This window comes from Molothrus ater, chromosome 21 (assembly GCF_012460135.2).
Source record: "Molothrus ater isolate BHLD 08-10-18 breed brown headed cowbird chromosome 21, BPBGC_Mater_1.1, whole genome shotgun sequence".
Classification (NCBI taxonomy): domain Eukaryota; kingdom Metazoa; phylum Chordata; class Aves; order Passeriformes; family Icteridae; genus Molothrus; species Molothrus ater.
In genome coordinates, this window is record NC_050498.2 from 9,485,650 (window position 1) to 9,495,814 (window position 10,165).

General features: G+C 47.0%; 1 protein-coding gene across 10 annotated transcripts in view; it reads right to left on the bottom strand.

Moving 5' to 3' along the window:
- Positions 1 to 9,155, bottom strand: part of BCAS3 (BCAS3 microtubule associated cell migration factor) — a 301,144-nt gene extending 291,989 nt beyond the window's left edge. For 6 of the 10 annotated variants that reach the window (XM_036395062.2, XM_036395060.2, XM_036395058.2 and 3 more), the window contains exons 1-5: positions 9,074 to 9,136; positions 7,523 to 7,609; positions 4,785 to 4,839; positions 3,366 to 3,438; positions 2,427 to 2,533 (exon numbers count right to left, since the gene is read on the bottom strand). In XM_036395062.2, the coding sequence (XP_036250955.1) occupies positions 2,427 to 2,533; positions 3,366 to 3,438; positions 4,785 to 4,839; positions 7,523 to 7,593 (306 nt within the window). In that variant the 5' untranslated portion in view covers positions 7,594 to 7,609; positions 9,074 to 9,136. Of the gene's footprint in view, positions 1 to 2,426; positions 2,534 to 3,365; positions 3,439 to 4,784; positions 4,840 to 7,522; positions 7,610 to 9,073 lie in introns of all 10 variants that reach the window. The other 4 variants (XM_036395055.2, XM_036395056.2, XM_036395054.2 and 1 more) reach the window with 2 other exon arrangements.
- Between the last annotated feature and the right edge of the window lie 1,010 nt (positions 9,156 to 10,165).

Sequence of the window (10,165 nt, forward strand, 5' to 3'; positions counted from 1 at the left end):
TGCTACAGATAATGACCTTCCTGAGGAGATTTGCACATAAATGTCAGATTGTTGCTTTTGCAGATTAAGCTGGAGAATGCAGAGTTGGTTATTTTTTTCCTTAGCTGGAATAACATTGCTTAATTACAAGCTAAATAGTCAGTGGGGCCAAGAAGGAAGGTTTGTGTAATAGCAAAGGGCACAAAAAAGTGTTGCCAAATAAGCTCTTAAATAATATTAAGTCAATCACAGAGCTGCCAGGTTTTATTGTGCTCAGGCTGAGCAAGGGGGGAAAACACAAAGGAGAAGCAACAACGTGGAAAACCCCTCCAGTTTATGAAAAACCCCTCCAGTTTATGAAAAACCCCTCCAGTTTATGAAAAACCCCTCCAGTTTATGAAAAACCCCTCCAGTTTATGAAAAACCCCCTCCATTTATGAAAAACCCCTCCAGTTTATGTTCCCTCTCAATTTGTTGGATACACAAATCCTGCTCTGCAAAGATATTTCAAGCTGATGTTAAAGATCATTGTTCTGTGAAAATCTGCACTGTCAGAGGAGCCATTCCAACACTGACACTGCTCTAACACAAAGTGGCCAGGTCCAGGCTGCACCTCCCTGGCTGGGCTCTCAGAATTTCACAGAATATCCAAATAAAGGGCTGGCAAAATGATGCAATATCCCCACAGCTGACATTCTGAAGGTGCATGGTAAAATATTTCCACATTTGGCATTTTCTCCATTTCACTGCACTTCCCCCCTGCTCATACTCCTGCAAAGGTTGAACAACACTAAGAGAAGCTGTCCTGCAACTTTATTTTTGTTATTTTTCCTGATATAGCAAATACTATCAAAAGCAAGGAATGATGAACAAGTGAAATACATTGAGGGGGGAAAAAAAGACAACCTGGCTGTATGGTCCTACTAAAAAGAAGGCAAAATCAGGTCATTCCATGGCCTAACTTGTGGCTCATTCAGACACAAGGAGGGAAAAAGAAGAAAACAAAACCATCTCTCCATGGCAGAAACAACATCTATCCTTTTTCAGCAGAAAGCACAGGATCATCCGGATAAAAACATTCAGCTGGGTAAAATGGGGTGTTTTGTGAGGATACCGGAGCTCCAGCCGCTGTGATGCTGAGGGTATGGTAATTAATTAATTAATTAATGATTGATGAGGCGGCGCTGCCGCTCTTTGCCCGGTGTCCCAGCGCCCCCGTGTGGGCGCTTCGTGTAACGCACCGCGAGGGAAAATCCCATTTTTGGCTGAAACGTTCCCAAGTTTCAGTTAAAGTTCCTAAGTTTTAATAAACAGTTACAAAATACTGAAATTTAGCGAAGTATATTCGGTCTCATTCCATTTCTGTTAAACATTCCTTCAAGCACAAAACCTCATCAGCTTATTTCCTCATTTGTGCTAACGAGATGCAATCAAGTGGATAATAAGATGCAATAAAGAAGGGGAAAGCCCTACCACACCCATTGAACTCAATTAAACTGAACTTTTGCTTTAGAAATTAACATTATTTTCTAAGCTACTGGTATATAAACACATGTCCTACACAGCTAACCAGAAAGTTGTAAAATACACACATTTCTTTAAAAAACAATGTATTTTACAAAGGGAAAGAACTCCATCCTCTCTGTTTTATTCTGAAGGATAAGGTGTTATGAGCAATTTTGCTTTTTTAAGTTCAGAATTTTATGACCCACTATATTCAACTTTATTCTCTCATTTTGAGCAATTTGGGGGAAATTCCCCAAATGAAGACCACGTGCCCATAAACCACTCTGCAACACAAACCAGGGCGTGGGGATGACAGCATGAAATCAAACCCATATGCACACAGAGGCCTTCATAAAATTAAAATTGCAAATCATGTGCATGACAAACATGTGACTGTAAAATACTATTAATACTGTCATACTGGAGTTCCTGGGACAAACAAATCCTGTTGGTGTTTATAAATCCTTATCCTTTTCTGTTAAAAAACAAAATCCAGTTTTGTTCTGGGGCTAGAAACGGCTCCAGAATGGCAAACACTGCTCCCAGTTTCAGTTTGGAAATGAACTGGAGTTCCTGGGACAAACAAATCCTCTTGGTGTTCTTAAACCTTTATTCTTTTCTGCTAAAAAACAAAATCCAGTTTTGTTTTGGGTTTATAAACTACTCCAGAATGGCAAACACTGTTCCCAGTTTGAGTCAGGAAATGGACTTAGCAAGAATAATGTGTAAAAAGCCCTCAAAAATCTGCAGGTACCTGAACTGAAGTGTTTGAGCTGTGCTCAGGATTATCTGAAGATAAGCACATTACACACAAGCCATGAGACGTGGATGGGAAGTGTTGGCTCTCTCCCTTCAGGGGGAGAAATGCAGTAAAATATTGAGGCTGGAACACAGAACTGACAGGGAAGAGGAGAGGGAAGGGGGGTGAGCTCTGCACTCACAGGAATGCTCCACACTTGCATCCCATCGCTGTAGCCAAGCAGCAGCAGCAGCGGGGGCTCATTCCCAGTGCTGTGGATCTCATGGAATTCCATATTCCTGGAGGTATCTGAAGGACATTTCATCAGCAAAGGCACCATTAGAAGTCAGGATCAAGCTCTCAACAACATTAGAAGGTGTTCCCTCAATTGTTAGAACTAAAAGCAACCAAAGTGCTTTACATTTTCATGCTGGAGCAATACTGAAATACATTCTTTTATATTTGCACCTGCAAGCATCCCTGTTGAAGTTTCACAAAGAGAGAGCTTCAAAATTTAAAATACTGGAGAAAAAATTTTCTGGGTAACAACATGGTCTAAGAGAAAATGGTGATTGATTCCCCAGTCAGAGCTGAGCTCTTCCATCTGTTTATCCCTGTTCCTTTTTTGAAAGGAAGGTTAGGGATGGAGTGAGAGAGAACCTAAATCAGGGTTAATAAACTAGAAATGACCTATAATCTCTATGTGGCCCTATATATATATATATATATATATATATAAAAATATCTTTATGGCCATCTCTGGCCAGTTAAGGTTTGTTTGCTTGTGGGTTTGCTTTCCCTTTATTTTTTCTAAAATCTCAGGCATTCCCTTTTTAGATTCATATAACAAAACTCCTTAGAATATTCTTCCTGTTGTGTTTAAATTTATTTCATGCAGCCTGATCTGACTGGGCCTGGAAACATCCTCTTTCACCACCCCAAATAAATCTTCTCTCTCTGATGCTTCCATGCTGTCAGTGAGCTCTGCTCATTCCCTCATGGTTGAAAATGACATTTAAGAGGGGTTTTACTCAAGAAAATCATAATATTCATGGTTATTCTATTACAGAGAAAGCTGACTGGAATTATTGCACATGGACCCAAAACTCACAAGTACAAGTGGGAGAAAATGAAGCCATACCATTTAAATCTGCATTTTCAAATCTGACCCAGACAATTTTCTCTTTTTCTTCTGGTGGGGTTCCACTGTAGGCCTGGACAAAAAGCAAAAGGGTTGAAACAAGGCAGATGAACAGTGGTTTTTCTCCCCCTGTAAGAAGGAATTCTATTAAAAACCACAAACATGATCCATGGAGCTCGCTGTCACCAGTACCCACACAACACAGCCAGGCTGAACATCACTCACTGGTGCAGGAATAACCAAATATTTGTGACAATAAATCTTCTGGGCAGGTGGGAAATGCCACGTGATTGGAGGGAGTTAATAAAATTCAACACAGTGGCTTCCACAGTCTTGAACTTCAGCCCTGTTGGAGGTTCTCACATGAGGTGTTTTATCATTAAAATTCTCTTTAATTCACTTAAAAGCCTTGCAAGCCAGACTAAGGAAAGAAAGAGACCTTTACTCCACAGTTTATATTGCTGACACCTTCCAGTTCTGTTTGTGACAACTTTAATGCAGCCATTTAAAAGAGAATAAACTGCAATTGCAGGAGAACAGGTCCATGTTTCAGCCCTGTGTTCTACAGACCCCCATAAAAAGATGAGATACAAAAAGGAATTGTGGAGTGAGACTTGCAGTGTTTCCAGGCTGGAGGTTTTACAGTCCTCAGGAGAAGCTGAAATACCCTCCCTGCCAAGTGAATTATAGCAAAGTACTGAGCACCATTTGGGATTAAATATGAACACATCTTGTATAATCACTTCATACATGCCAGAAAAGCAACAACATGGACTAAAAATACAAATGTGAAAAATAAGTGGGGGCTTTACTTTTCAAAACAAATCACATTCCACGCTTCCAAGGCAAGCTGATGTGGGAAATAAAACACAGACTGTGTCCTTTAAGCAGCCAGGGGGAATGGGGGGCTTGGAATGCAGCAATCTCTTCATTGAAACTTTCATTCTGTTTCATTTGAACCCTGAGTCCAAAATGCATTGCACAAATTGATATTACTGAGGGCATTGGTTTTGTATCATTGCAGAATAAATGCACTGGGAACTCCCAAGAGGAAATTCATGAGGAAACAAGAGACTAAATCATTCCTTGGAATCAGAATCAGGATCATTTCCTGAAGCTGCAATCAGCTGCAGGGCCCCTCACCAGGGACTACGGGAAAAAGTAAAATAAAATTAATTCCCTCCTGCTACTGGGAGGCCCATGGGCAACCTGGAAGGGACCATTCCAGTGCCACATTTATTGTATAATACATTAAAAGATATAAATGTACCTATTTTTATTTATTTATTTATTTATTTATTTATTTATTTATTTATTAGGTGACATAATAAATTTACAAAGCAGAGTGAGGATTCCTGACACTGCTTTTTTGTGCACTGAAGGAAAGCAGTAAAGTAGCTTTAAAGATCCACACCCTACCTGTGGCACAACATCTTGGAGGAAGGTAACAACACTTTCCATGTAGGACTGCTCCCTGGAAAACAGAAGGAGAATTTCAGCCAAAGGAGCTCAGAAATGGTCATGAATTATTAAATTAGATCAGCAAGAGGAAGCATGGGCAACTTCTAGCACATAGGAGAATACTGAGCATGCAATGCAGGCACTTAATTTGACTGCCAAATTCTGATAACGTGAATTGTGGCCTGGAAGTTCTGACAGGACTAAGAAGAGTAATAAAAGTCTGTACAAAAGCCAGGTGATAGCTGCTGATGGAATAACTGCTTGGGGGAGATGTATAAAATCTAACTTCGAGGAATAAGCCATGTTCTCCACATCAGAGGGGCCTGAGGTGGTGCAGGGATCTGGAAATCACTCCTCAGGTTGAACAAAACACGCAAATGAGGATTTAAACAACGACTGGAGCTCTCCTGGTGGCACAAACAAAGTGCCAGAGCTCCTGTGCATGATGGACAATGCTGGCAGTGCTCAGGGGCAGGGATGGAGCAAAACCTTCCCTAATGGCAAGGAGAGGCATTTCCAGCTGAGAATTTATAGCTTGGGAAGCTTATTCCCTGCTGGAAGCTCCTCAGCAGCATCAGCTGGGGAGGGTTCAAAGTGCAGGACACATTCACGGGGCAGAGTTAAGGCAGTGCTCTGAGTAACCCATCCCTGCACGAGCAGGGAGTCCCTGTGTGAGTGCTGAGTAACCACGGTGTGGGCTGGGAGCAGCACACAGATGGTGCTGAAACCCTGCAGGAACTGCTGCTGTGAGCCACGAGAACACTTGAGACACTCTGGCAGCAGGAGCTGCCTTCAGGAACTCTGAGATTACCTCAGAAAAGCCTTCAGGTTGTCTTTAGGCAACAGCTTTGGCAGCTCTGAAATCAACTTTTATGCTGTTGCAATTTTTCCTGTGCCAACTCAAGATTTCTCATAGCAACGAAGGAGAACTGTAAATTAGGAACTCTGGATGGCCAAAGGTGCTTTTTCTGCAGCTGTGGAAGATTGTTTTAATAAAAGCAGGAGTGTTTAGCACTGAAAATGCAGCAGCACTCTGGAGAATTCAGGCCTACACACAACTATCCAGAAGATACTTGAACCCAAATGCTGCAACACCTCTTTGAAAACAGAGGTAAATCTAAAATAGGAAGTTTTACATTCCAGAAAGCCTACTCCAAAGCAAACCAGCCATCCCAGACTGTCCCACCCAGCTTTAGGCTGAGCCCTTACAAATGAGCTGTGGTTTCTCCTGTGCTGATTCTTCTCTGATTTATGTAGGTCACCCCAGCTGCCCCTGCACACCTTTATTAAAACACCTGGCCACAGGTGGTGGAGTATTAAACACAGTGTCTGAAGCTGGCCTGGGAATGCCAAGCAGCCAGAGTCATGCTGCCTTTGTGGTTCATGCAATGCACATTTTCCCCTCTCCCCAAGCACATCTTGAACCCAAGCTGATGTTTGGGAGGTGTTTTATTCACAGTGTGTGCTCTAAATCTCCCCCAAAGTTGAAAAAAATTCCAGGGAGATGTCTTTAAAAGTGGTTAAAAACAACATAGTCCACAAAAAAAGCCCAATCTTCCTTTAATAATGATGTAGAAAGTTAACATGAGCAGCAGAATTCTGCTGAGTGCTCAGCACACACAGATTCATCAAAAAAAAAAAAAAAAAGACATTTCTGAGGCACAAACAGGTAGCCCAAGAACAAAACACCATGTTTAAAAAAAGAACAGATCATCATCTTCAGCACAGACAATCAACTTCTTACAGCATTTTTCTATTATAATACTTGTAAAGCACATTTTGAAGAAAATGTTACAGACAGGAAATGCATTTGCTGAGGAATTGTGCCACATTAAAGAAACGGCTGCAGGACAAAGTTCTAACACCATTTTTTGTGCTACAACAATCAGGTTCTTGTGATCTTCAATAAAAATGAAGTGAATCTTGTTTCTGGAAATACAGTGTAATCTCCAAGGGCACAGTTACAACCCCTGAAGTGGACATTTCCATATGACACCATTTTGTAGCAGCATAAACATCCCAAGGAAGGAAGAAAAATTGCTACAAAACTCCTTTAACAGACAAGGTCCTTTAAAGACCATAAATCTTCTAGGCTGTCTTACAGCCAAAAAGCTCTTTTGCCATGAAAGCATTCCCATGTGCACACAGTGAAAATCAGGATGCCCAGGCACAAAAAGTGTTTGGCAGGTGCTCTGACCAGAAGGGTGGAGCTTCTTCCTTTTTTCTTGTTCTTTTAATAAAATTAAAAAAAAAAATCCACAATTCTTCTTCCTGGAGGACTTTAATGGCAAGTTTTGTGTGTGCTTTAATATATCCACTCCTGGGATTGGTGTTGTTTAAAAGAACAGCCAGAAAGGATCACATGTGGCACATCCCTCTGGCCTAAGGAAGAAGTTGGCATCACTCTTCTACACTGCAGTGTTTGTACAGCAAAATGGTGCAAACAACAACAAAACTTTGCAGTAATTAGCTTTTAAACATACAACTTTGGTGTGCAATGGCAAAGGATGGGATCCCACTTGGGGACACAGAAATGCCACATGTTGACTTTATTGGACAACGCTCAACGCAGCAAAGCTGCAGCGTCAACACAAGCTGGATTTGGGGGGGAAAAACCCAAACCAGCTCAGGCTGGGCTCTTCCACAAGAAAATCAAGCCCTTTTCAGAAAGGGCTGCTCTTCTAGAAGGTTCTTACGTGGCAGCTTGAGGGCGAACCACCACTCCTCCAGTGCAGCGGCTGGGGCGGCGCGGGGACTCTGTCGCCATCGTTCCGGGCACACACCTGCAGCAAACACAGCGCTTTCACCAAAATTGCCACAGGATTGGGTGTTGCACAAGTTCCTCATATGTTCTTCAGGGTGGTGAGAGAGAAATTTCACCTACACACGCCTGCAGGACTCTTTACAGCACTTTTTTTTAACGAGAAAAAGAAAATGGCGCACCAAGCGGGAAACTTCTTCAATCACTCCAGCTCCCGGAGTGTTTGTGAAAATATAAAACCAAACCCCACACACCTGCATGATAAAGTGGAAAATCATCTCAAACTGTACTGGATGATCTTGAAGGAGCCCTCCAACCCAAGCCACTCTATGATTCCATGATTAAAGATAGTGGTACAGGTACACAGCTGTCATCACCATTACAGAACCCACTATTTCCTAATGGGCTGCTGTCTCAGAAAACAATTATATAAAAATAACGTGCAATTACAATTGCAGTGTACTGTACTCATGAAAGCATGGGTTACATTGCAGCTCACACATTCTGCATGGGTTACATTGCAGCTCACACAAGCTGCTTTATGGCAGCTTTTTGTGCCATCCTCAAGCTTTCCTTCACCCTTCTGTTCTCCAGGGGAAAATTCTGTGTGACATTCCTACAGGCAGAAAGCACCTGAGGAGCACCCGAGACCCCAGCCAGCTCTTCAGGGAGCCCCCTCAGCTGCTCTGTGCTGTCCCCCCACCCCAAACCTGTTCACAAAGTAAAAGAAAAAGCCAAATGCCCAAGGTGGTATCAGTTATCAGCATCATTTCACGTCAGGCCAGACTCTGCAAGGACCAGCCCATTGAGGGAGGGAGGATAACCACTCGGAAATTAGCAGCAAAACAGTAATTAGTAACAAAACGTTCAGCAACACAACAGCAGCCTGACACACGCGCCGAGGAACCTTGAAAGGCGAAATGTCACGGAAGGGATGAAATCACCTCACGGAAAGGATGAAATCACCTCACGGACACCCGCCCGTGCCGTGCCCTGAGTGCCAGCACCTTGTGGCACCCCAGCCCGAGGGGAAGCGAGCACCGGGACAGTTCCAGCTCGGGCTCTGGGCCTCGGCACGGCCGCGCCTCAGCGCGGGGCACCCGCGGGGCCGCTGAGGGGCCGGGGCCGCCCGACCCTCCGGAGCCCCGACAGCGGCCGGGCCGGCCTGGGCACCTCCGCCGCCGCTATTGAGCAACTCCACACAAACACCGCGACCTGCCCGGCCTCTCTCCCGCCGCCGCCCGGAGAGCGGGGCCGCGGCCTCCCGGAGCGCGCCCATCCCGCCGGCCGCCCCTCGCTCCGCACCCCGCGCCCTCCGCCCGTAGCTGCCAGGGGTCCCCCAGGCCTCACGGGCGGGCCTGCCCTGCCCGCCGCCCCCCGCTCCGGCCGCTGCCCGGCCCGGCCTCCCCGCGGGGCCGCTCCGAGCCGCCGCAGCGCTGCCCCGAGCGCGGCCCCGCCGCGCGCCCCCAGCCCGGGCCGCCCTCACCTGCCGGGCTCCCGGCGCCACTGACACTGTTTGGGACCCCCCGGGCAATGACACCAAGCGCACCGCGCCCGCAGCCAATCGGAGCGCGCCGGGGGCGGGCCGCGTCCCTCTCTCAACCAATCGGCGGACCGCGCTGCCCGGCGGTGGGCGGGGCGCGGCGAGACGCGGCCGCGGCGGCGAAAGGAGGGCGGCGCTGCCCCCCCCCGCCGCGCGCCCCGCGGCTTTGTTTACATCGGGGATCTCGCGAGAGCCGCCGCGCGCCGGGGCCCGCCCCGCGCACGTGGGGCGGGGAGGGGCGGGCGGCTCCGCGTGGTGACGTCACGTAGAGGGCGGGGCTTGATGGGCGGGGCCGAGAGGGAGCCCTGAGGGACCAAGAGGGATCCTGAGGGGCCGTGAGGGCGGGACCCGCTCGGGGCAGCCGGGGGAAGGTGCCGAACGGACAGAATGCCGCAGGCAGACAGCCCCGGCAAGGGGGAAAGGCCGCGGGGCCGAGGCGTCCCCCAGCTGCAGCGTCTCCAGGCTGCAGAGCTCAGGGACAGCGCAGGATCCTGAGGGGCAGGAGCTGCTGCCCCTCAGAGCTCGGGTGCTCTGGCAGCGCTGGAGACACGGCTGAGCAGCGGCCTCAGAAGCCCCAAAGGGGCTCCAAGAGCCATGGAGAGAGACTTTGGACAAGGGCCTGGAGTGACAGGACACAGGGTATGGCTTCACACTGCCCGTGGGTGGGTTTTGATTATAGAAGGAAATTGTTCCCTGTGAGGGTGTGAGGTCCTGGCACAGGATGCCCAGAGCAGCTGTGGCTGCCCCATCCCTGGAGTGTCCAAGGCCAGCTTGGAGCAGCCTGGGACAGTGGGAGGTGTCCCTGCCCGTGATGTTTAAGTTCTCCTCCAGCCCAGCCCAGTGTGTGATTTATGTTTACAGGTGTCCAGCACTGCCCAGATGCCTCAGGGTGACACACGGGGCCCTGGTTCAGGTTTCCAGACAGTGGCACCAGGTCAGGAGAGGGTGACCTGCTCTGGGAATGCACCTGACTCCTGTGACAGCACCATCATCCACATACCAGAAGAATGAAACAGTGACTGAAAACCTCCACCA